Below are 27,424 nucleotides of genomic sequence, written 5' to 3'. Positions count from 1 at the left end.
ACTGCCAAAGCCACTTTTATTGCCATTTACGTAAACTACATCCCACTTAATAACTAAGTTTAATAGTAACAAGGCATGAGTTTGTGACAGTTTTTACAGCTTGAACGGTTTTAATTTTATTTAGATCTAGAATGGCACAAGGAGCTATTGAGAGAACAGATTTGTAAAGCAAACCAAGACACAATCCAGCAGGTATTGGTAATAAGTTAATATTGCTCATAATGCTAACTGTTTAAGGTAGGAAGACAGTTTACAACCATATCAAAATCCAGTTTAAAGCAAAATGAAAATCATTGAACAAACCATGGCTAACAAAAAAAAAAATAGTAAAAAAAAAAAAAAACTGACTGAAAAGAAAAGTCCATGTCGTTGAACCCGGCTCGAGTACCGTACAAAGCGTTGTGCTATAAGACGAAGAGAACATCTAAGCAACAGCAAGTTTCGTTTTGATAAAACCGTAGAAAATAGTTGTCTTAGTACCAGTTTTGAAAAAGAGTGGTGAGTGGCACATGAATACAAATTATCACTATATAAGTACAACATTTACAGGTCGAGAAAATACGTCAGACGTAGAGTGTACCTTGAAAAACCTGTGGATCTACAGCAACGTCGTCTCAGAAAATGTCCTCAAAAAGGCACAGACAGAAAAACAAGAAGGTGAACCATGCAAACAAAACTGTTCTTTGTGCAAGGAAGCAAAACTCAAGTTTAGAATGACATTAATACAGCAGATTGTAATGGTTTCCCCACTCGAAACAATGCCCTCCTTGTTACAGTACTGAATACTGTGTTACAACAAGTGTTAACCAATAGTTTTAAATAACAAACGCTCATTTGGCCACACAGAACGTGAAATATTGAGTTTTACATTCATGATATTTACAGTATTAGAGCTTCAGACAGCTATCGGGGCTTCATGTACAATCTGTGACCCCAAAGTGGTGATGAGATTACTAATCTAGTTTTTTTTGTACCAGGAAGTAAGTCTCCTGTGCACGCTCCCATCCAGCATCTGAGTAAACCTCGATGAGCATAGACCGACCGTTCAGAAAGCCCCGTTTCCAATGGCCGCCAATCACTCCAACGGAAATCCATCACACATCCTGTACATTCATAGAACTTTTCTGTGCAACATCATGTAGGTCTATTATTAGCAACTGGGAATCTTTTCAAGGTCAGGCTTTGCTAGCAAATAGCAGCCATGGAAGTTCCAGTTTAAAGACACGCCTTGGTTGCAGCTTCTGTGTCAGAGCGACAAACCACAACTCATCTGAACCGACTAAGGGCCACTTCTCAGTGAATAAAAATTCACTCCCGGACTGATTGACACTGCAAATACGGTTTCCTGGAAGACATGTTTTCAAGATGAACAAAATAAATGAAAAAAGAATAAATCTTTTTTTTTTTTTTCATCATACCTTCACAGACTTAACAAAACTCCTCTTTAACTTCCATTCTTTCTCTTCTTTCTCTGACCACTTCAGCCTCTTTCCTCAATCTTTTTCTAACACATGCTTGTCCAAATCAGTCAGAGATCACCTACATGACAGATGTGAGTTTACAGATCAGGCAACATGTCTGCCTTCATGTCTGCATCACGCAGGCTTACTGTCGCCTTGTTTACTTTATTTTCCAAACATACCAAACATCTGCGAATAACACACAAAATTCAAATAAGGACACAATTTTGTCACGATGTTCCAGTATTTAAGCCCAAGTTCAATTATCTCCAGTGTATTACATCGTTTGATTGTGCAAATCTTAAAAGGCGTGTCGGGCGCAGGTTACTCGCAGGTGGAAATCACCAGCGTGTCGCATGAGATGCAAAGATGTCTGCAGGTCACAGCAGCAGAGGGAAAACGGTGCAGACAGAGATGAACAGTCACAGTTGTAAAATCACTTATCAGTGAGGATTCAGTAGCTGAGGAAAGTCCCTTTAGTTCAAAGCTGAATCTTCCACTGTGAGAAAACGTCTTCCCACAAGCAGCAGCGGCGGGCGATGCACGTCTTTTTACACAAGACTGGGTCTGATCATCTTTGCTGTCCTCCTGTACAGGTTTCCTGACTTGGGCTGCAGGTGCTGAGCAGACGACTGGCGTGATCCCCATCCGCCCGACATGAGGAGCGATTCTCATCCCAGTTAAGTCACTGCTAGTTCTTTATCTCCAGAATGGAGGGGTTGTGGTCCAGGATGGACAGGATGATTTTGTCCATGTACTGTCGCAGGCGTAAGTTGATTTCCTCCTGCTCCTTCAGGGCTTCCATTAACTGCAGAGAAATACGCAGGACAGGCAAGTCTTTATTTCAGTGGATCAATGAGGCATACAGTTATCTGATGTTAAGGATTATTTTAAAATTGGTTCCAGGTTTAATCCTCAATCTGAAATTACTGCTAGAATATTCTATGCCTACTGTGACATACGACTACATACATGAGTACATCTGTCTGATACAGCTGATCAGGCTGAAATTAAGCATTATTGTCATTAATCAATTAATTATGAGGTCTATACAACCTAAAACAAGAAAACATACTGGTATCGAAGCAATCCTTCAGTCAGTTTGCACCCTGTAGGTCTGTCATTTTATTTTATATTTTCTGATTAAAAACTACTTGGAAAAATGAACTGATAACCTAAACGGTTGCCAATTATTGCTCCAGTAATCTTTCAGTTTTCATATATTTAGATCTGAAATTGTTTAGATCAGTGGTTGGCTACTGGTCAGCAGATTATTATAAATAAGATCATCTCCACATTATGCAAAACAGATGGAACGGTTTGAATAATAACGCACATGGATCATATTCAGAAAAGGTGGGAACTTCAATATGAGCCTCATTCAATGGTTTGCAACAACACATTACGTAAATTGTAATATTTAGAATGCTGCAACAGAGATATGACCAATAAATACAGCTAAAAAAATTTTTTAAAAAAAGCACTCAAAGGAAGAAAAAACAGGTTAATTTTCCTTGTGTTGAGGAATGAAATCTGAACTACACTCTGATGATGGACAGTCTTTGTGATACTTTGATCTTACCTGGTCTCTGGAGGCATTATCTATCTCCGCTGCTAGAGATTGGGCCTTGGTCTGCGTAGCAAACAGGTTCTTGGCTTCATGTAGGCTGAGGCTGAGGATATGACCATTCAGCTCATCGTTCTGCTCCCTCAGCTTCTGGTTCTCCTAAAATACAGCACGAGAGAGGGAAATAGAGAAGAGAAACAACAAAAGGCGATAAGCGTGCGGACCACAGCAGTGCATTATGGGACTTTATTTCCTTCATTTAACAATAACCACTACTCAAGCTCCATTCAACCACAGACCAAACCACTGCCTTTGGTCCCTCATCCAGCAGCAGACACAGCAACTCACATCTAACGTGGCAACACCTACTCGACTTAGAATGGGTTATGTGTGTTAACTGTTCTCCTGCTTTTTCTGGTGCGTTATGAAAGCTTCATCATTAAATTGCCATTAACTGCCCACAAGAGGTCAGTTTGCCTTTTCCCTTGTTCCACCCTTAACCACGAACAAGGGAACTGCAGTGCTGACCCCAAATAAGCTTGTGCGAGTTCGCTCTACTCCATTGTTATTAGTGGTTAATCGGGACGTCAAAGGTCTCAGAAGCAATTTTACCATCAGACCGGGGCAGAGCCGAGCTCCAGACAACACCAGGTGATGGAATTCAGGGGGAAGAAAGTCCTGAGACATAAATTGCTGGACACACACACACACACAGTTATTTACAGAGGTGCACAGGCAAGTACAAGAGGTTGAGCTTAGATTACACAGAGTTGTGCTTCTCAAGTTAGAACTGATAATGAAACAAAATTGAATCATTTGTCTTAGCACGTGCAATTAGAACAAACAGAACTTTTTTCTTTTAACTCTCAAGCTACAGGATGGAGTAGAAAGAAGAAAACACTGTACGTGCAGATTGAAGGTGGCATGAAGTCATGTATATCATTCCTGTTCTTGCTTGACTGCACTTAGTGTGGCAGGTTTAGCCCAAGGCTACAGAAGACATGGGCTTTATCATCAGAAGTCACTGATAAGGTACAATCAGCAGCCCTGATTCATCCATGTATCATTACAAAGTTCCCTGCAGGCATAATGCTTTTGATGACCTCTGCTTTTTATACACCAATATTGTTCTTTTAGCTTTGAGCTTCGGATGCATTTTCTCCAATATATTTCCTCCTGTGATGAAAATGAGTCAGACCTGAGCTTCTAAACAACTTGCACACGACTTTTACCCGTCTTGTCAGAAAGGACTAAGAAAAGATTTAGTCCCTCATCTCTGGTGTTAACTCAGCAGCAGGGGCCTGTAAGGATTAGTGAGGTAACTTCAGGGTTAACCCAGGGTGACACAATGGTGGTTCATCCTAACCAGGGTCTTTATCTCCATGGTAACTTGTGCTGGAAACCAACCTTACAGTCGGTTTCCAGATACAAGATCAACACATGAAAAGTATCACGTCATTAATTAATCATCTTGAAACCACTTCAACTTCCTTTGTCTTTTTCATTTATTTGCTGATAAAATAAATAAAAAAAACTAACTCTTTTTTGTTTTTTGGTGCAAACAGCCCTTGAAATAACCGATGTTGCGACATTGCTTGCCCTGATCTCGACTGCTCAGGTTTGTCAAGTTGGAAAACCAAAATACAGCCTGGATGTGTTGAACCTGCTTCCTACTACAAGACCCTGATCTGTCCAGTAGGCAGGACTGAAAACTCATTTCAATTTACAACCTTATCAGATACTTTGAGGCAAATGTCAATGTAACGCGGAATCAAGATATGCTGACATGCGCTCCTTTTTAAAGTCAAAATATCAGTAAGTCTTACTGCAGTAGGAGGAGGTTTTAAAAGCTACAAAAGGGGTCATAATAGTTGACTGTCAAAACTATAAATTCATTTGTAAAGCTGAAAAATATGTACTGCCTAAATCCACACTGTTGCAATGTGTGCCCCAGATCCACCTCGAGTCTGCAGCCATAAAAATGCCAAAGGCCGTCTTTGATTTATGAAATTTGTGCACTTAAAGCTCATCTGGCAGCTCATAAACCACATTATTGTGTGAGGAGCCTCTGAGCTGGAAGAAATTTGAAAAAAACAAAAAAAAGTGAGGATGTACAGTAACTGTTGCTGTGCGGGGCATTTTCTGAGAAACATGACTCAGACTACATGGCTTTATCTATGACAGGGTAGCAAATCTTCTGTGGAGGAATGATGCAGGGATAAGCAGTTTTCAGAAACCATTACAAAAGCTTTCATTTACTCTGCGTTTCTGTACTCTAGAATCAAAGTGAAAAAGCTCCAAATGGTCTCAGTGACAACAGTGAGATTCAAACAGAGCGCCTCATCCATACCTGCTTGAGCCTTTTGACCTCGTGCTCGAGCTCCACCTCCCTGGTTCTGCTGCTGAAGTCTGCGAGCCCAATGGAAGAGCTGCGGCCCCGGCCGGGCTTCTCCGCTTCCAGCTTGTAGAGCTGCAAGTGCTCCAGCTCTCGTCGCAGGTCCTCTATCAGCTACGCACCAGAGAACGGACGGATGAGCAATGTCGCGTAATTCTGCAGCTATAAGTTGTTGAGCTGACATGGCAGCAGATGAGCAAACAACACACTTTGCTGTGTGTGTGTGTGTGTGTGTGTGTGTGTGTGTGTGTGGCTACATTAAATAATGCCTCCCACCTCTTGCATGGCTTCCTTCTCTTTCTGAAACTGCTGTCTGTTCTGTCTCAGTTTATCCATCATTTTCCTGTAGAGGTCCATCTCATCCTTCAGCCGCAGACTGGTATCCTCCAGCTTGTCTGTCATCCTTTGCTTCTCCTGAGGATGAACACACACACCATTGATTTTTGGTTCTCACTGTTTTCAAACTTAGTTTCCACAGGAAAGTACTAACATACAGACTTGACTTTCCTACTTTCTGTGACACCATGGTGGATCATACATCTACCACACGTTACATTAACTAAGTCTCAATGTAGAGATGTGATTGAAAAACGGATTTTTTAGCATTAAAATAAAAACTACATATTAGGAAGATGAGTAGAGAACTAACAGGACTGAAAAAAAAACAAAAAAAAACACTAATTCAAACGTGGCTCACCTCATCCAGTTTCTCTGTCTGCGACTTGAGTCGGAACATGCTATGAGACAGCTCACCGTTCTCGTCCTCCAGCTGCCTCACTCTTAAAAGCACACAGAAAAAGAGAATGTCTGATGCGAGTACATTTCACAGTGATACCAAACAACCAGAGTAAATGTAACTCCACAGGTAGCTTCCTAACTCAGGAGCAGTATCTGAGGTCTGTTTTATAAGACAGTTTTACCATCTGGTAGGCACATGCAGATCCATAGCTGGAAGAAGAGAGCGACGTGCTGAAAAAGCAACCTGTAACGTTACAGCTGAATTTGGTGAATGTGTCTCACCGGCTGCTCAGTAGCTCCATCTGTGTGTTCTTGTCTCTCTCCATCTTGGTGTAGGCCTCTCGGTGTCTTCTTAATTGCTCCTGCAGATTTTGTTCTGTGCGTGTTTCTTGGTCCTTCAGCTGCTCCTCCAGCTCGTGAACCCTGAGATAAAACCCAACTGAACACTGAATCGCTGCTACAATCTATATCAACATCAGCCCTTTAGGGAGGAATTTTTCACAATTCAGCAGTGCGATGCGGTGGGAAATTAACTGTATAACATGACACTGGGCCGGTGGTGGATTTGTGCAGGAGAAACTCTCTGAAAGCATGTTTTCAGACTTTACCTGTGGACCAGATGTGTGTTCTCCTGCTTCAGCTTAGACTTGAGGTCTCCATTCATCAGAATCTCATTCTCGAGTTCTGCCACCTTCTTCTCGAGCGAACTCACCTGATAAAAACAGGGTTGGTGTAAAAAAAAAATAAATAAAATAACCGCAGGTGTATTGCATGAACATGATAAAACATATAATAAAAAGTTTAAGATGACTGATGGTGAAAAAACTAAATGCTTCTCATTAAAGAAAGCAGGAGACAAAAAAAAGAAACAAAATAATAAGTATAATTATTATAACTTTCAGAAGTTGATCGTCTGTTGGGGGCTGTCCTAATCTGTCATGTACTCCCTATGTTGCAGAGATTGTTAGTACATTGGAAGTCTTCTAAAGATCCTAAAAGGGTCTGAAAAAAAGTGTAAAAGTCACTAAAGGCAGATTGTAAGAGTGTGACCCAACAAGCATTCCTCCTGTGCTTGATCGTGTATTAATCCAGCGGGTCTTAAGAGGAGAGCCGCTGATGTAACACAGGTATTTGTGTGAATCTGAGTGTGTTTACATGCATGCAGGTGAATCAAGCTCCAGCTGCAGTTCGACCAGGCCATTTAACTGGACCGCTGTCCTTCTACCTGTGTAGATGACCTGGAGAGTATGTTTGACACTGCAAGGCCGGACTGTGAGGGGAAATGTTGAAGACATGCTGCTGCTTCTAACTTTCTCTGTGGGACAATCATCGGACACATAAGTAGGGCCCAATTCGCTGCACAGACGTCTTCAATTTACTTGAAGGGGGATTTTTTTGTATGATGCTGTCGTTAAAATTATCTTCATACAGCTGCAATGAACAACAACTCCTTTCATACCTTCTAAAAGTAACCATGCAACCCTTTAAATCTGCCAGATTTAAGAGCAATTATAACAGATTTCATCATGTAAGTTGTTTATCCACCAGGAACTCTTGAATATAACTGTCGTTTATTAGAGAACATTCTGACAGATCTCATTTTTCACAGATTTGTCAGACAGAATAGGCAAGAACCAACGTTATTCTGCACAGGGATCTGTTTTTTTAAAAACAGCTAATCAAATTCATTATTATTTTTTAAAATCACAGATCAATATATAAGCAAACTACCTGCACACACGTAAAAGAGAGCAAACACATCCATACCTTCTCATTGATGTCAATGTCACAAGAATCGATGCTGTCTCGGAAAAGGTCTTCTGTGCTGCCGTTACTGCTGCTCAGGTTGCTGTTGTGGAGCAGCTGCCTGCTCAAACACAGATAAACACACTTATGTAGTCTGGGGAGGACGTGTAGCGTTGTGTCTGTGGTGGTGCAAGTGAAAGGAAGTGATGCTGCTGCAGCATAACATACATATAAAGGACTATGAGGTGGGGCTGGGGAGGAGAAAAGCTGCTGCAAACAGAATTAAAATCAGCCCACACGTACTTTGCTACAGCAGCCTCACACAAACACCCACTCAGATGTGCGCATATCTGAATGTGCTCACATCCCATGATGCAACTTTACCTAACCCCTTTTAAAGTGATGGGATAAGTTCATAACAGCAAGGTGCTGCTCCATCACGGAGATTGGCAATAAAGAGAAAAGGAGGGAAGGAGAGAGGAAGAAACAGAGGACAAAGAACAAGAGAACAGATGAAGAGAGCAATAAAGCAGAAGACGGGACCAAAGCAGACACAGCCAACAGAAAGAACAGGGAAAGGGAGCCAAACACTATATTGAATACATAGATCAGGCCTGACAGGCCATTTTCACTCTGTCACTATAACTCAGTTTGTGTGGCTACAAATAGGACAAAAGCCTCAATGCAAGACATCTTAACCAGCACAGACTATGAAGGCCACGCAGTGGCATACGTGGCTGTTGCTGAGAAAGCTCATGTCCAAAGTCAAATGCTATTTTACTGACTTCTTAGCAATATTTTCTCTAAATAACAAGTTAGTAAATAACTGGATGTTAGAGCACAGGCTGGGTGATGAGGAAGCAGGAAGTGCTAACCTCACTCAAACAAACAGAGCTAACACGTGCAGTGCAGGTCGTATAAGCTGTAAACACGAGGAGCACAAGCAGGGGAACGTCACTGCAGACACACAGGAGCACATGCATTTCAACAAACACAGAGGTGGTGGGCCTACCTTCCAAAAGCAGTGCTGGAGATTTTTCTGTTGGGGCTAAAAATGGAAAAAAAAACAACATTTAGATTTCCTTCTTTCCTTACAGTGAATCAGTCTACGCTCTTTGCTCAATAATAGAGTCGGACTCAACCTCTGACAGAAACTAAGATTTTGGCTATTCGGTGTTCTGAGGAACGTGTCAGTGGTGTTCTGAGCCCAACGACTCTTTCAGTACGATGCGTCTGTCTGTGCCTTGTTTCACAATGAATGAACAAAAGTGACCAAACACACTGGAGGGTTGCTGTCACCAAACACCCTCAATAATGCCTGCAGCATAAGAGAGTTGATCCGAGGTAAAAACTTAATTGTAGGATGACGTAGAGCATCCTGGACCTCAAGGCACTCCGCCCTGCATGTTTTCCATGTTTCCCTGCTCCAGCACACCTGATTCAAATGAATGGGTCAGGTCTTTAAGCTCTGCAGATGGCTGAGGACGACCCATCCATTTGAATCAGGTGTGCTGGAGCAGGGAAGCAGGGAAACACTGACGTAGAGCACGGCGCAAAAACACCACGTTTCACATTGCATTCAAAATCTACTCATTTTAACACAGTTAGTAAATTATTTGTGAGTGTGTGTGTGTGGGGGGGGGTGGCATTAGTGTTTTCAGGTCAACTGTACAGCTATAAACGTTGACCACGGAGGATTATGCTTCCAATAATAGTTTCCCTGTCAGAATGGTTGTAGAGGTAAGCACACGAGTGACAGCTTTACATAACAGCCGGTTAGCGTTTGTATGCATATGTGCATGAGCTAAATAGGATAGAGTACCCTTGGAACTCCACTGTGAGGGTATTACATCACTTTTATTACATTATACTGTAGGAAAAAAACCTTTCAGAGCAAACAGTGACTCATCAGTACACTGTGAGAGGACAGATTCAGTTCAAAAGCTGAATCTGAGTTCAGCCCATAAACGGTGCTTGCATCACACCTGCTGTTGTTATTGTATTATCAAGTTATTGCTATTACTGTTGTTTCTTAAAAAAAAAAAAACCTGGACACACTTTCAGTTTCTACTTAAGTCTCTACCAGGCGGACACACTCTGGAGCAGCGGGTTCATTTGACATATGATCAGCTGTTCGGAGGAAGGCAAGGTGTGGTGAAGCTAAAGCTACGGCTCTGTCTGACCACATAGCAGTGTTTCCATCTGCCCTTTTGTTTTCCATCATGCTCCGTGTTTGTTTCCTTGATAGAACTAAAAAATGACCCGCAGAGTTGTTTTTTCAGCTTCTCTTCTTACAAGTAGCAGTGATAGATGAAGGTGTCCTCAGGGAACTGCTTTGAACTCGTTCAATACAGCCTCGCTGCTCCCCTGGCTGAATTAAACCCTCACAAGAATAAAACTGACCGTTTAATGAGCTTAAACATGGAGAAAAAAGTGATGCACTCGACCGTTTCTGTCCACCAGCCGTACATTTTACACGTGGCGAGCCAATATGATGCGTTATTGTGATGGGACATGTGATGGGTCTGAATTAAGAACATTAACAGAAAAGTGACCAGTCTTTAATGTCGACCATTTTCATGTGTGAAAAGGGCTTCAGAAGCTTTGTTTTTGGACCTGTGTGCCAATGTAGCCGTTACAAAAGCTGTTATGCAACAGACATGTAGAGGCTCCTGTCCAAAATGACCTAAATGTCAAATGATGAGTCAAATGACAGTACAAGACAGTGCAATTCCCGCTGAGATAAAAAAGCTTTTCTTTTTGAGTACTTTGTATGTTTCTGATGACAGATTCAATCCTGCACAAAATAGGTGTCCTGCTGCTGTTCAAAGATTGCTGTTTGCTGGAAGGGTCGTTTTGCTCGACATATCCCAAATAGTTTCAGTTCATTCATAGTTTATACTTCTTTAAAAACTGTGTGACTTTTGCAGAGTGCTTTGCATCATTTGGATTTACTGTGGTAGATCTGGAGAGGTTCAAAATCATTTTAATAACTATGTCAAGGTAGTTCTGTCAAATGGCAATCTCACATGAACCCTGACCTTAACTCACATTCACAAACAAATCATTTTTCAATTGTGGAAATTATCATATTCATTGCATAGACTTTCCACTTTGTTTTTTGTTTTTTTCAAGAATCTTCAGAATCTTTCAAAAGTATTTTGTTTTTAACAACAGCTTACTTTACATTTGAATGACACTGATGTTAAAGTTCCTGGGAAACCTGTGTTTGGTTCGACAGGCTAAACATTCTTGACCCACGACGTTTGTGACAGATGAAATTCTACACGGACACCTGTGAGCGCACTCTGACAGTTTTCACAGCGCGCTCATGTGTTTTACCTGTTAGCCTTGAGGTTCTTCAGCCGAGCCTCCAGGTCGTTGAGCAGGTTGACCTTCTTGCTGCACTGAGAGCAGTAGACATCCATGAGTTCGCCAGTGTAATGGTGGCGCGTTTTACGAGGTGTCTGACCTGCACTGTAAGCACACACAGAGTCACACAGACTTGCACCGTATCGGAAGAAAGTGCTCCGGGTGTGAAATGTGACGCTCAGGCTGACAGAAACTAAGAACCAGAGGAAAAAAAACTGAAGAAAAGAAGCATATATTCAGCCCACTTTATATGGAAGAATTTAAACGTCTTTCCCATGTGGCTGACAAAGATTTCTTGGCCTTGTTTTCTATCTAAATCTCCATACCAACTTCCTTCGGTGAGTTTTGTCTGCTTGGTATGCATGAAAGGAGCATGGAGGTGTATTGCCAGTCTATCAGCTGGGAGGCTTAATCCTATTAAACAGAAGGCTTTGATGAATATTAATGTTGCCTTGAGGGCAAGAACTCCTAAGATACACTTCTACAGTCCAGGCTAACATGAGTCAGGTTAGAATTCTGGAGGTGGCAGAGCAGAAATGCAAAGCCATGATATTTAGTGCAGCAGAAGTTACTGAAATGAATGAAAGTTTCCCATTTTGCCTCATCATGACTTACCCTGTAAGAAACTGCAAAGATACATGAAAATAAAATGTAGCTGCAGGCAGTGATGAGGGGACAGGTCACAGCCACCATGGTAACTTTGATTTGATAATCTTTAAGAGTAGTTGCAATCGTTCCTTTTTTTAAGTTGGACAACGTCAGGAAGCAGTGCCGAGTCTGTACATCGAGTTTGTGGATGTAATGGACGACTTGTCTAAAAACACTTCAATTCATCCGATTACTTCAGCGAGGCCAGGACTGAAAGAAAAAAGAATCAGAACCAAACTATGTGAAGACTGGATAAAAATCTTTGGCCTTTGAAGATATCTGTCCATCTATTTTCTGTCACCGCTTTATCCTGTACGGGGTCATGAAGGGACAGGAGGCTATCCCAGCCGCCACCAGGTGAGAGGCAGGGTACACACCCTGATACACCCTGGACAACTGTGCAGGCCCACATCCACACGTATGGACCATTTAGGATCACAATCAGCTAACATTCAGGGTGCAAAGACTAACCTGGACTTGTTGATTGAATAAAACGGCCTGATCGAACATTTAAAACCCAGTGCTATAAGGTTGAAACAGTGATTCACGTGGTCCGCCCGTCACATGCTCGATGCCAACACAGCTTGCACAAGTGAGGCCCGATTCTCAGCAAGATTAAAGCAACCCCTGCTCAATTTATAGCTAAAGATTTCCAGTCTTACTGTGTGGTCGAACAAGACAATTCTACTGACAAAGCTGTGGCGTTCTTATATATCAAAGTAAAGAACGAAGTCCAACAAGAGCTCAAACTGCCACATTTATACAAATGACACGTTTTCATTTCCAATGAAAAAAGGAATATCTACATAGAAGAAATGTTACGAACTATGAGAATCCATTCAATCAAACCAAATTGTTCAGTTTAAAAAGTATTTCACGAAGTCCAGGTGGCAATTTTTGTGAGGTTCAGGAGCATCTCTGCCAATTTTAGCAAAGTGGTCGATTCAAACTGTTGAAATACCCGAAACACCAAAGTTGTTAAACTATGCAAGGATACCTTATTTTAGCAGGGAAATATGGGGAGCAGCGTTTCATCCCTTACCTCGAGGGCACAGATGAGCCGAGGTCGGAGTAGCCGTTGGTACGAGTCTCGTCGTCTGGGCAGGGGCTGCTGGGAGTGTAGTCAGGTTCCTCCCCCTCCCCGTAGTCCTCAAACTGCTCCTCGTTCAGAGAAGCTGAAGAACGCGTCGATAGGTCAGAGGTCACGGAAACACTGGTCTGACCACACCTGCAAAAGAGGGGGGAACGGTCGGTGTTGCACTCTGTAGTTATCATCTTCATTTAGATTTTTAGCTTTAGTTAATAAGACTTTTAAATACAGTTGCACATATGATTTTATTCCAGTCTAAAGAAAACATTCACTCTAAGAGGATCTGTTAGCACATACTTCTCCCCAGGTAAAAAGAGATCTCCCAGCGTGTCTTCCTTGTCCCCAAGTCTGGTGAGGCCCTCTGAGGTGTCTGACCCCTGCGTGCTTTCCACAACACTGTCTCTGTCTGATTCCCTCTCCTTGCCCTCCACCGCCACCTCCTCCTCAGGCTCCCCCACCTCTCCGGGGAACAATTGGCACTCAGGGACGGGGTCAGGAAAGGCCCGAGTGCACATGATGACCGGACAAACCTGCTCCTCCTCACCAGCCTGGAGAAAGGTCAGCACAGAGGTAGAGATGTTCATGTTGATGTAGCACCAGTCTGTCTAAACCTTTGCAGTAACAAATGAGTATTAGTCCCCCCCCCCCAAATGTCTACACATTCATTTATGCACAAAAGCAGCTCTCATTCAGTTTTTCCCCAGTAATCATCATATTTAACCGCTTTCTTGGGATCTAAAGGAATACAGAGATTATCATACGTAGAACCCCTGAAAAAGAATAGGGAAAAACCACTCTATCATGCAGATTAATTCAGTCTAAAAACCACTCTCTGTGATACTCATCCTCTAAGTCAAATAGTTGGGTTTCATGTCTGTGAATAAATTTCTACAAAATAAAACAGATGAAAGAACATCATCCAAGTTAGAGTTTTTTATTTTTTTATTTCCACAGTACATACAGAAACTGCTCAGAGCAGTTGCATCACATGACCTTTAATGCTGCAGGATTGGAACGGGAAAATAGAAAATAAAAAAAGATTATAGAGTATGTTTGTCTCACTAAAAAGCAAACTCACTGACACTAACCCACCTGCAGGCGTGAAAGGCAAAAGATTTAGATTTTTAAACAATACAGGGCGTGCCAGCGTAAGGAGAAACTAACAAGAAGTTTGCAAGATATGACCTAATATGTTGCAAAGTGAAATTTGTTAAGAAAGTGAAGGTAAGCTAAGTTGAAATCTATACTTGTGAGCGAGTAAAAATGGATGTGAATCCTGTTTTAAGGTGGAATTCCCATTTGGTGGATTCCTTCACTGTGGGAATGTTCCTAAGCTCACACAGGGGGGGGGGTCTGGGAGACTAGAAAGGTGAAAGGGTGACGAGCCAGAGGTCAGGTGTCCCACTCCGTCTTGTTTCACTCTTCTAAAACAGCTCCAATCTGTTCTAATGCAACAGAGAGCGTGGCTTAACTCAGCATGACTGAACAACTGAAACACTCAAGAGCATTGCTGGGGGTGGGGATAAAGACAGCGGGGGGACTGGTACCGTAGCGCCATAGTAAGTAGAAGAGACATGAGCGGGGGGTAGATAAGTGTGAAAGATAAGCTTGTGAGTGAGAAGAGGACATAGGACATAAAAAAGGGAATGAAAGGGAATTGGAGGTAGAGTGTGAGTGCTGTGAAGAAAAGGGATGCAAGGAGGAGAGATAAAGTAGCTTCAGGAAAGTCAGATAAGCCTTCGACATCACTGCAGACTAATGAAAGATTTAACGAGCCAGATTAATGCTTCTTTATCTGTCTCACGCACAAACACAACTGAAGTTAACATCTCAGTTTAAAAGTGAAAGTTCAATCCAGCGATCAGAGCGTGTTGCAAAGCCGTTTGTATTCGTTCACGTTTACACTGGAAGTGACGGACCAAATCAAAGCGGCCAAAATCACATCCAACGCCAGCGAGAAAACTAATGGGAGGAAATTAATCTCTTCAATCTATTACAAAATAGGAAGAGGAAATAGAAAGCTGTGCATTCAGGTCCACTGAGAGATGGAAAGCTAGTTAGAACTGTTTTTAACGAAAACCAGAAAGACGCTTTTAAGATGTCCCCCAATTCATGCTGCTGCCAATATCTGTGCCGAGTGCTTTATTTCACACGTCGGTAAATCACGTGTGAACCGCGCAGACCGCTACCAAAAACAACCAAAACACTGGCAGACGTTGGTGTTTACGCAAAAGTAAATGAAAAGGTTCAGAGCTTTGATTGAGGCTGCAGACTGTCACAAAGGGCCAACATGGGGTCTGAGGCTGAGTCACAGAGAACACAACAAAGGATAAAGGTCTCTTTAGCATTCCTGCCCTGCAGTTAGGAAAGAAACCAATGTGTGTGGCAGAGAAAGAGGCCACCCTATGAGCGGGAAGACATTCTCATGATAACCATCTCCGATGATTATCAGCGTGTTACATTATCAGAGGATACTTTAATTATCATTTTCATCATCATCGCCGGTAATCTTAATGGAAGCCCAAGGCACATGTGGACACTCACCCACCAGTGTTGGTTTGGATTTTCTTCCCAACAGAACAGATATGCAAATAAAGATGGTATGATGAACGTTGTTAAGTGGTTATAACAAGCTGCACTAATAAAATAAAACACACTAAAGGCTGTGTTGAATGTATGATCACACTTTAATGAGTTTTAGTCTGTTTAAGTCAATCCTTTAGAATAAAAGGAAACAATGAACAGCGACAGAAACGCAGAACAGAGGCTTAAATGCAATAATTTAGGCAGAAATTAAAGCTCTGACACTGATAGACAACGGTGTCATACTGTGTGTGTTTAAAAGAGGCACTTTGTGCTCTGCATGTGACTCCGAGTAGCTCTGATGAGAAGGATTCAAAAAAATATCTATGATTAGAGGAGGAGCTGCCTATGAATACATCACAGTGTACGTTTCTGTGTAAACACCTGCTCCTGAACAGCCCCCGGGGGGGGCTTTAACTGTCAGAATGTGAGGAAAAATGGAAACCACTTTGAAAGGCACCACTTTGACTCCTCAAGCAATCAAAGTGGTGCCTCCGTCCCCGAGGAGGAGTGATGACACAGACAGACTCCCCTGTTACAAAGGAAGGCTGTGAGCCGAACGCGCCTGAATGCAGAACCATTATTCAACAGACTTTATGATCTAATCATTCTGCTGTGACAGTAATGAGACAAAAGCACACATTTCATCTCTTGTAAACTAACTCTTGATTTTGATGTTTAGCCAATGACGGTCCGTGTTTTTGTGAATTAAAGAAAACTTTTTTCCAAGTTTGCATGACACAGCAAAAAGAGTTCAATGCTTTGCTGACTGGTGTTTAAACTTCTGTTTGTTTGTCTCGATGCACGCAGCTGACGGCTTATAGCTGAAACACGCTCTCCCCATCCGCAATAAATATGATGAGGGCACAGCAGGGAGTGCTGGCGTTCTATATGTTTGATAAGATTTAACGGCCAAAACAGTTCGATTCCCCTCAGAGCAAACACAGCTGGTCTGCCAAACCGTGTCAAAACTGCCAGTGGTGTGGAATATCGATGCTTTCTGGCCAAAAGATTTTAAACAACCAGTAAGTGTCTGAGTCAAATAAATTCCGAGATGAATTATCACAAACTGAAACATCTTTAATTCAAAAGCCAACAATTCCCACCTCCTAAATACATTCAGTGAGCCCCAACTTCTACCGGACATTAATACATGCAGAAAGACTGTTTTTGAAATGTTAGGCTTGCAGGAGACATGCAGCTCCTCTTCAAACATTTGAGGTTAAATAAAAAATTCTCATCTCTTTTGAGTCTGACGCTGCAGGGTCTGACCCAGTTAAAATACAACCGTTCCTCCCTGCTCCTCTTCCCAGTCTCTCAAGTGAGCCCACAGAGTCACACCACAAGAAGATGGAGAGATGAACAGACGACGTCGCCTCTCCCCTCAGGTTCAGGTTTCATTGCGTTTGTTGTCATTTTGACTCCAGATATGTGGAGCACTGCATCTGTGTGAACGCTCTCCCTCCAGCCAAACCCTACTCAGTTACCTCGGAGCATTTCAAAATCGACGTCCTTTATTTCTGTCGACTTCATCGCATGTCACAGATTTATCTCATGTTGGTCACTACATGCCATACGTGCGCTCGGCAACGTGCACTTTGTAAACATGAATGCAAAGACGGTCTGTCTGCACAGATTTTTCCGGTAGTGAAGCAGCTCTTTGTAACAAGACAAAGCATGAAGGAGAGATGAATAAGATGTGCATCCAGGCTCATGGGGAGGGAGGTTGAGTGAAAACATGCATTATTTACATCCACTGCAGCTGCGATAGACATTAAAGCAGGGAAAACGGGACAAGAAAGACCAGGTAAGAAAATACACAACAGAGGATACTTATGATTTATCTGGACATATGAGGAGAGAGACGTCAAAGGAAAGAAAATGAGATGGAAAAGCACAGAGAAGGCCAGATGGAAGTGCTGCTTTATACATCTGTGTATGACAGTTTGGGTTTTCAGCTGTGAATAAGATGAATTTTTATGTAACATGTATGCCAACTGCCAATCCCACCATGTCAACACAACGCTGAGTCATGCGTTGTTCATGCTTCAGGTGTTGAGCAACACTTTGGAAGATTACAGCGCCGACAACAGCGCCATGCAGATGTTAATGTTGCCAGGGAGGAGGCAGAGTTTTCTCAGTAGGAACTGTATGCGTTGTGAAATAGAGAGAACTATAACAAAACCGCTGGGAGATGGATAAGACTCACTCCCAGAGGTGCACTGCAAAGTTCTGTTGCCTGGGACTCCGACTTCCTCTGTTCTAAGCTAAAGTCCAAGCATCCACCCACCGAAATACAAACTGCAAATACATTATCTGCACATTATACGCAAGAAGCAAAAGCTATTCTTAACAAGTCAAACAGACTGCCTCCTCCATGGGAAACTGAATGTGGCTGTACCATGAACTCAAGCAAAGACAGAACCATAGACATAGACCATAAATCTAATCTAAGCTAGTGATAATATCAACAGTAACAACAACAGTGAATCATCATGAAAGCACATTGCCGTATTGTGTGCACTGAGATGACACCACCCTGCAGAGGATTTATCTGAGCGAGTGCAAGAGCCGAGTAAAACTGCATTTGAAATTCTCTATATGGCAGAAAAAAAACAAACAAACCTCAAACTGTGACAGAAAAGAGTTTGGTTTTAGCCTCAGCTATACAGAAAACCATGTCCCCACAGCTCTTACACACCTAGATCCTCAGCAGTGGGAAGATTTTCTGGCCAAACACGGAAGTCTCAGGCCTTAAGCCAGCTAACGCTTAAAAAAAACATCAAGATTTTAAAATCAATTCTACAGCTCAGAGGGAGCCAAAGTACAGGCGTGAGAAAGAGAATAATGTGGTCCTTGTGGGAAAAGAGGAAATGTCCGCACCAACCGTTTCAACTAGCTGGAGGCACAATAAATAAAGAGCACCGAGTGATGCCATAATATAGAGAATCAAGCCAGCAGGATATTACAGCATGGATCATCTTAATAAAACTTGAGTTATATTTCAATGCTCATTGCCAGACTCTGTGTGAAGGATGTTTAATAAAAGAGGAGAGTGTGTTGAGATGACCGTCTGCGACCTGAGGAGGAGGAGGAGGCTCACATAGAAGAGGAGTTGCAAGCAGAGACACCAGAGGACTGGATACATATGAAGAAAAACAGTTCAAGGCAGAAGCAAAACACTGCTGCTTGCTGGCTGAATGAGGAATTGGAACGAGGATGGAGTGGTCTTCAGCAACATAAGCAGAAATGAGAATTCATTTCATCATGATAGGTTTTGAATCGGGTAGGTGGGATAGTTTGGAGCAGAAAGCAGGTCAGGGACGAGGTGATGGCTCTCACAGAAGAGAATATCCTTCTTAATAAAGCTCCATTTAGCCGTCTGGGGGAATGGTCAACCTTAACAATACATAGCATTTGCTTGAAAACCCTTTTTGTATCTCAGGTTTTTAGAGAGAAAATGTTCTGGATGGAAGATCACAGCTGGCACAGCGAGCTGATATTTCAGAGAACTGAGCACTGAGCGAAGCTTTCAGCTCAGATTTCATTTTCTTCAAAGAATAGAGACCGGTTTAACGGCATATTAAATGGACTTTAGCCCCGAGGTACAGCACTTTTTTTTGTTAAATTGAAAATGAAAAGAAATGAAATGATGGAAAAAAATTTTTAAATAAATCAACCATAACTTAGTGTTTAAGAATGACCAACAGGCTTCGCAGGTATGAGTAAGATTCCCACTCAGCATATCATTTATCTCACTCCACAAACTAAATCTAGCTGTTGAATCAATGTTGAAGCTTGGGCATGACATCCACTGACTATTACAATTTTAGCCTTTCACAGCCTAAATCTAGACAAAATGTCTAAAGAAAGAATAAGTGCCTGACCTCCAGTTAGCAGAATGAAACTGTTCAGATGCTCGGGCCGTGGAGAGTTGTACATGTTCACATCTATTCCTTTATCTACTGACATTGCTTCCTGGCATGTGCCGTTACTGCCTGCAGCCAGTTTTGTTCTGAGAATAAAGACAGACTGGCTACAACGAGTTGACATAATACGGTGCCAGATTTTTTTTTTTTTTTTTACCAGGTAAAGATGAGGCAAGTTGAGCTGTCAATAAAAAAATAATTAAAATCCAAATCACTGCACAGATACTTTTTATTAGTCTCTAGTTGCATTAAGCCTGTCTCAGAAACTCCATAAGTTGTCATCTACCTCTGTCTGCTCAGTAAATTGCCAAATGGCTTTGCTTCTCTCTTTGAGTCATTAATTCCTGCTTGTTTCCTGTGAAAAGTGAACCAACCAGTCAGCCTGCAGAAGAAACTGAAATGGCAATTAAAGTCAGTTCAACCAGCCACGTGTAACAGAAGAGCCACCATCCACTAAATTTATGGGTCACATTTAATCATCTGCAAAAACAAACCTGACTGGATGAAACAGCAGGTGTATTCAGCTCTTCAGAAGCGACACTTATGTGTTAACCTTATAACTTAATTCAACATGCAACTCGACACATTCATATACTACTTCTGCTAAGGCTTCTTCTTCAGCAGATTAAAGCGCATTCATTCAGCATTCACACATGCATCTATTCATCTTTATTTTTTCCTAGGTCCATTTAGACATCGTTACTGATAAATGTGTTGGTAAAAACCGGACAATTTAATGCACAAAAATACTACTTTACTCTAAATGGTTTATTTATTTGGTCTCTATATTAAAATAATAATAATAAAAAAAAGAGACCTGGTGCTTCTTTTTTCAGTTAGAAGCACCATCACCACTAGTTAGTTTTTGAGCCTGTTTTATGAAAAAAAAAAGAAGCTTATTTGTTTGTCTTTTTTCCTCCACGTTGGCGGGTATAATCCGGGATCTCTAAACCCTGAAAGTAAGACCATCAGAGACACAGTTTAATAACAAAAAGGATCAGTTCATAAGTCTAACAGAATACTTTCCATCCCCAGAAATCAAACACAAACAACTGTCAGAAACAACCCTACGAGCTGAGAGTTTTCCTTCACTCCGACCGTGTAGTTTAACACATACAAGGAATCCGACTCCTTTCAGAAGCTATCAGTGGACTTGCATTCACTGCCAAAATACCCGAGTCCACAATAAATGTCGACACGTGCACACTCGCCACGCACACTCGACTGACGGGAGCTAATTACTCAAGGCTGTCTCATTTGAGGTTGTTGTTCAAGCTGTCGATCAGCGAAGGAAAAGCAAAATCTCTTCTTCAGGCTGAACAGCAAATACAACATTGTTGCAGCCGTCATTAAAAAGACTCACGACCCACTTCGCCTCATACCGATGCCGAGTGCTGAGGGTCAATACCATTTTAGTGCTGAACAAATCATTAATCTGCTCTTCTGGCACAGTGAAGAATTATGTGGACAGCCGTGCATTTCAAGGCCGTATTGATCTTAATGTAGGAAGAGGGCGACTTTGAACTCGCCACACCACGACTGCAGCCCGTCTCGTTTACTCTCACTGGTTTATCCACAACTTTTAACTTCTTCTTAGATCTTTAATCAGAGGAGAACTTACTTGCAAAAGACAGAATATCGCAGATAATGTTATCAATATTAACGAGAAGAATAAGAATCAAGAGAATTCTTGAGTCGAGATGATCACTTTTTTTAAAAAGAGTTTCGCACTTTGAAAGAGATACAAAGTTCAGAGGGTTTTAAATTAGCTGAGATCTCTTCAGGGAACCTCCCTTTAAGGAAATTTCAGAAAGATATTTGAGCTATGTCATACAAGCACCGAATAGATTAAAGGAATTATGCGGCTTATCGGGCTGTCAAAGGTTTTGTTCCTGTTGTTGCGTAACCAGTCAAAACAAGTGTTGGGCAAAAATAAGAATAAAAAACAAAGAGTGTGACGTCTCCATCAAGCAGAATTCAACGAGCAGACGCGTGGGACTGGATTGCAATCGACAGGATCCATCCGCAGCGATGAAGCTTCGATTTAGCGTGAGTCAGCAGCACAAGGATGGAGAATGAGCTGAGAAGCGAGAGGCAAACTGAGGAATCCCAGGAGAGAGATGTGCAGCAGAGAAAGACAGACTGAGAGCAGCCAGAGAGAGTCTCCCTGCTTGCATTTGCTACACTGAGCAAGGAGATAAGGCATTCCCCTGCAGAGGCCTTCTCTGTATCTCCTCCTCTTTGTCTGTTTTTCTATTCCTCTAAGCTCCACAACTGCTGCCACAACAAAAGTTTTCCCCTCAAAAGGTGAACCTCTGCTGTGATATTCAGCATTTTGACGCTGTTACCTCTCTGCAAAGGGCCCTCAGAAACTTAGAAGCCTATATGAAATCATTTAATTTAGTATTTTTCTAAGCAAAAACACCAATCTTCTAGTAGTCGCGTTTTCACATCACATGAGTTAAGAAGATCCTCAAGTTAAACATCTGCCTGACTTTTACTTTCAAGCAACACAAAGCTCGTGAACTTTTCATTCTCAAGAAGTGATAGTGTCTCATAATACTGAGGAACTCATCTGGCCAAGTCTCAAACAAAATCAAACTGAATATCATCGATGTGGTCATGTGATCATGGGTTTGTCAGCAAACCTGGACATAATATGAAAAAATCCAAACGCATCAAGTCCACAGTGAACCACCACCTGAATGCTTGGTTTCCATAACAACATGAAATGCAGCCTGCAATTTAACTGCCAAGTTTCTTTGGTGCCATAACTTACAAGATAGAATTGTTGTCGCTGAATCAGCTGAGCAACGACAGCATTGTTCCACGATGCCGACTCTGCCTCTCACACATCTACCATTTCATCTTTAATAAGAACTCCTGTCATGTCACGATAGTGCCACAAAGTGCTCCATGAAAGGGCCCAGTAAAAGGACTGCATTTACATAGTGCTTTTCTCGTCAAGCTGACCACTCGAAGCACATTTACCCCGTCACACACACTCACACACACAGCACATGTTAGTCTGAACAGTTTTACAGGCTGGTGTCCTGGCCAAAAAAAACTTGGACCTGCGGTTCAGGAAGCCGGGAGTTGAACCGCCGAGCTTCCAAATGGACATATGAGCTAAATATAGATTTGAATCAGTCTTTGTTGGGTAATAATCACATTTACACATACTTCACATACTGTCTTGATAGCACTTTTTATGCTCACTTTGACATGGGAGCATGAACATAGGCTACTTTTGTTCTTATCTTCCTGTGGGTTTATATTATTCAGCTCTCATGCAATAAGCAATACTCTTCCTACGCATGCACACACACTCAGATACACTCAAAGGGGAAATAATGACTCATATTTCACAACCATGCTAAGTCAACACTCTAAGAAACTTTAGTTTCAGCAAATGAGACACGCACACACTCACCAACCAAACAAAAACGCACAAGATTCCCCACTGTGAGAACTCTTTTTCTATTCCTTTATAGGACACCAGACTACACAAACAAACCATTTGTTTCTCCGGTAGCTGCTTGGATTACCAGGTATGCTGCAGTGGACAGAGGACAATGTAGGGAGGGACTGTAGAGGTAAACTGGAGACTGTGTGGAGATATGGTCAACGAAACCCTGCACAGACACACGCACACGACCGCCTGACAGTCAAAAGGACCTAGTGTTGAGGACCGGGTTGACTTGCATGGGTAAATATCAGAGTAACCACATATTGGTGACAGTTAGCTGATAAAAAGTTGAGACTTGTCAGCGGTGTGTAAATCCAAACATTACCGTGTGTGAGCAGGTGTTTGTTCATGGAGTAGGCCCGTTAAACAAGGAAAACTTGAAATACACCCCCTTATGAGCCATTTCATTCGTTGTTCGTACATGTTTGTCTGCGCATCTGTGTGAATTAAAAGAGACACAATTCATGCAAACATGACTGAACTAGAGCTGCTGCGCAACATCATTATGCTCCATGTGTCAACAGCATGCGATTGTTACATACACAAAAAAAAAAAGCGGAATTTGTGTGCATTGCAAGAAGCCGTCACATCAACTAGCAGGTGTGTGCGAGTCCATTTGCCCCGACAGTGACAACCAACTGTACTGAAATCTGAAGTGTTTGTCTGATGAGAGTCTGTAGTAGTTGTCAAACAAGTTGGCATTAATAGACTGAAATCAAATAGACTTGCGAGTGACAACAATGGCCAACAGGGCTAAAAATAATGATACTATTTCTAATGAACAATTTGTTGACTTTTTTTTTTTTCTCTAAATAGCCTAACAGATCATTTAATCTATAAAATCTAAAAAAAAAAAAAAAGAAAAAAAAGCAATGCAACGGCTCACAGTTTCTCCAAGGCCCATGGTGACATTATCAAATGCCATGCTTTATCTGACCAGCAGCCTGAATCCAAATATACTTACTTTGTACATATGCAAGTAAAACCTTTATATTTTTCTAAGCTGGAAACACACGGGGGGGGGGGGGTGTGTGATTGGCATTGTATCTTTTGTCAAATACTTTGCCGATAGATTAGTCACATCTTTACAGTGCGCAGATTCTAGACCAAACTACGAGGACAAGTCAGTTAGGGGTTAGCAGGAGCTAGTGGCCTCTTTCTTGTTCAAGCAATTAGCAGCTACAGCCTGGGGAGAGTCCAAGGTGTTAGTTTCCACATGCTTGGGCGGGGGGCAAGTCCTGGCTACGAATGGCTGCTCCTCACTCGGTCAGTACTGGTGAGCAGTGGCTAGCGCCTGCTAGTTCAGCCTGGAGACCCGCCGCTAACCCCTGCTAGTCCCTAGCTAACCTGTCCTCATTCACTGCATTAGCTTTTCATCCATTTTCCCACAGACAAAACTGTTTTACAGCACAGCCCTGCAGAATAAGTAAGGAGTGGTTCCTCCAATTTCCTATGTGGACCTTATGTTTCTGAGACTGTAGCGGGTCCTCTGCAGGTACAAGCAGAGATTCCCAGTCTGATGCGTTGATGGTCGCATGGTATTGCTTGTAACAAAATATCACCAGTGTGAAAAACTTTAAAAAAAATAAAATAAAATTCAAAACTAAAGGAAGGAATCTTTGTCCGGTGACTTGCCCCATCCAGTTGTTTCCCAGCTGAAGGGTGTTGCGTCCTTTTTACTTTCTGTATCAACAAACTGCATTGTCCTCTCAGCCATTTCAGGCATTTTAGGTTGTTGCTTGACAGACTCAGCAGGTGGTCAAGCCCCTGTCTTTTGCCAGCTGTTGCATGTGAACCGTGTTATGCAAATGCTGAACTCTGATTTTTAACAGGCATCACACGAAAACTGGGGGGGAGCCAAGAGAGCTTCTGGAGTTGTCCTGGATAAACTCAAGGTCAACAAAAGAAGTCACTTAAAGCATCAGCACTGAGGTAGTTCTATGTTTTTTCCATGGATTGTCGTTTCTTCTCTCTCAAAGTCAAAGTGTGAGAATGTAAGGAAAAATTCATGAAGGAGTGAGTAATTCAGCAGATTAGCCTATCTGCATTCAGTGCAGCTCAGTACTGCTAATCTAGTTATTATAGTCCTAGTGAACACACTATGCTCAAGCATAGACACCTGGATTAATGGCGGTCTTCTTGAAAGAAACAAAAACAAATTACTAGAAAAAGAAAACAGCCATGTCAAAGTATGAGCTAGTAAGCTAAATTATTTTGGTGAAAAATGTTGTCCTGGACTGTTCTGACACTGCAACAATCAACAGTGAACGTTCTTCCCCGGTGAAGGATAGAGTAAATCTCATTATGTAATGTCCAGTCACAGACCAGGAGTATTCACAATGACAGCAAAGCCTGACGTCACATGTTGCTAATGACAATACAAATAAAGCTCGGCCCGGCACATGAAAGGCTTACTTACACTTACTGCTCATCATCCAACAGGTGACCTAAAATGTGTTCAAACTTACAGAGGCAACACAGTGCTCAACAAGTCACTGAATTCAAGAATAACTCAGCAAGTATCTTTAAAGATAATATCTATTCTATAGTCCTACAATTGTGCTTCATAATTCAACAGAATTGCTACAATGTTGAGACACTCTTTCAATGACCCGGGTTGAAGTACCTTTGGTTATCTTGGCAATGCCTGAATGACTCAACTCTTTAGCAGTGAAATTATTTTAAACTAAAAAAAAAAAAATGATGATGACATATTTAATAAGTTTCCAGCAAACATCCCATATACGAAGCCCCTCAGTTCCAGTTATCTACAATGAATTCCAACAAAACTGCTCTCATTTTTAGTCTCCTCTCCTTTTGCTTTTACCCACTTCATCCATATCTTGACGTGCTGTCCCGTTCCCTTCACGTTTCTTTTCATCACTCTCTCCCCCTCTCTGTCACCCATCTCTCCTTCCAGCTACCCTAGTTTCCAATTAATCCCATTACCATCAGGGAGATGTTGAACCGCAACAGAGCCAAAAGAACCTGACAGAAAGGGACAGTGGCAAGCAGACATGGATGAAAAGAGAGTGAACTGAAGAGACAGGAGATTGTAGAGAGATGACACGCACACCAACAGCTGAGCAAGACAGACAAGCGAGCTGTAAACCAGGGTCAACTCGGTGGAACACTCGCATTTAGGCACCAAACAGGGCACAATGGACTCTGCCCCTGCCACTAAACTGCCCCCCATTTAACTCAGCGGTGTCCCCCACCCCCGACAGAAAAAAAGCAGCCTGCCTTCCTCGTGTTTTAGTCACTACATCATTTCTAGTGACCCCTTTCCATATTTTGTTCTCATTCTGTCAACTAACATTTCGTCACCCCCACATTTCAGCAGGCTGGGCGCAGTCTGAGTCCTTACCCTATTAACTAGTGAGGGGAGCCCATGGTCAGCGGTCTCCCTCTTTCCACCGGCCAAACCCTCATCCACTGAAGTCACCAACTCGCCCCGTTCACGAGGGCTAGGTCCGTTGTCTCGGCTCACACGCTCTCAACACACACAGGTGTTCCCTTCAAAAGCAATTTGAGGAGGAAGCGTCGCCACAGTCCAAAGGGTGAGCCCCTGGTGTTGGTATAGTCCTTAAAGAGGCAAAGGAACCGAGCGGGATGTAAAACACTGCACTGGCTGCCTGTTTTTTTTGTTTTTTTCTTCCTCGCACCAAGAGAGTAACTGCCCTTTTCTGTCTCACACAAGCGCGCGCGCGCGCACGCACGCAGACTCCGCACCTAACATCATCAAACACCTCTCTCGCTTACTGGTTCGCCGGCTGACTCGTATTCACAGAGCCCAGATCAGGCAACAGTTGTTGAATTAATGACCCCTCCTCTCCTCTCCTTTCCCTCCCCCTTGCAGCTCGTTGCGTAGCAACTGGCTTTTAGGGGCGGGGCTTGTGAGAGTTCTCACATTGCTGCACACCCTGCGCTGAGCTGCCGCCTACTCAGGCTATATTTGCATATCAAGCCCTTCCTGCCTCTGTCGGTCTGTCTCTGCTGTAGAAAAGACTGGTGCTTGGCTGAGTTGTTGGGGGTGGGAGGTGACTGCTGAACTAAAACAGTCTTCAGTGATGCAGCAGATTCCATTATTTAAAAATAGTAAAAAGTTATAACGGAAAAGATTAAAATAAGGGAGATGTATAGAGAAGGAGATAAAGGCAGAGGTTTATGTTGTTTATTTCACTGTGTTAAAAGAATAACGAAAGAAAGAAAAATGTTTGGGTCACAAGTAACTATAGCAGTTAGAAGAAGAAACCCCTTTTTTCTTTGTTTGCACGCAAGGACCTAATCTTTCTTAAAACTCAGGGTCTTTAATTGTTTTCCAATCAAACTGATCTTGGAACTCCCTGAAGGTAAACCTGCAATTGAGCTTGAGGTGTGACAGACTCAGTGCACTTAAACAGTAGATGTTGCTACTGAGAAAACAA

General features: G+C 42.3%; 1 protein-coding gene across 2 annotated transcripts; it reads right to left on the bottom strand.

The window, feature by feature from the left end:
- rab11fip4b (RAB11 family interacting protein 4 (class II) b) lies at positions 1–26,794 on the bottom strand. 2 transcript variants are annotated; one of them, XM_072383394.1, is made up of 14 exons: positions 26,365–26,794; positions 13,314–13,564; positions 12,969–13,154; positions 11,249–11,383; positions 8,919–8,954; positions 7,928–8,027; positions 6,769–6,872; positions 6,443–6,583; positions 6,120–6,201; positions 5,699–5,836; positions 5,378–5,536; positions 3,640–3,720; positions 3,043–3,186; positions 1–2,268 (listed from the first exon to the last, which is right to left on the bottom strand). In XM_072383394.1, the coding sequence occupies exons 2-14, from the start codon at positions 13,529–13,531 to the stop codon at positions 2,152–2,154; spliced, it is 1,641 nt and encodes a 546-aa protein (XP_072239495.1). In that variant the 5' UTR covers positions 13,532–13,564; positions 26,365–26,794; the 3' UTR covers positions 1–2,151. The 2 variants fall into 2 exon arrangements, with proteins under 2 accessions (XP_072239495.1, XP_072239496.1); XM_072383395.1 differs by lacking the exon at positions 3,640–3,720 and having other exon boundaries at positions 26,365–26,793.
- Between the last annotated feature and the right edge of the window lie 630 nt (positions 26,795–27,424).

The sequence above is a fragment of the Leuresthes tenuis genome, unplaced genomic scaffold, assembly GCF_036924035.1.
Source record: "Leuresthes tenuis unplaced genomic scaffold, fLeuTen1.0.hap1 SCAF_4, whole genome shotgun sequence".
Taxonomy (NCBI): Eukaryota; Metazoa; Chordata; class Actinopteri; order Atheriniformes; family Atherinopsidae; genus Leuresthes; species Leuresthes tenuis.
Note: the sequence above shows the minus strand (reverse complement) of the source record. Positions and strands in the feature narration are given on the sequence as shown.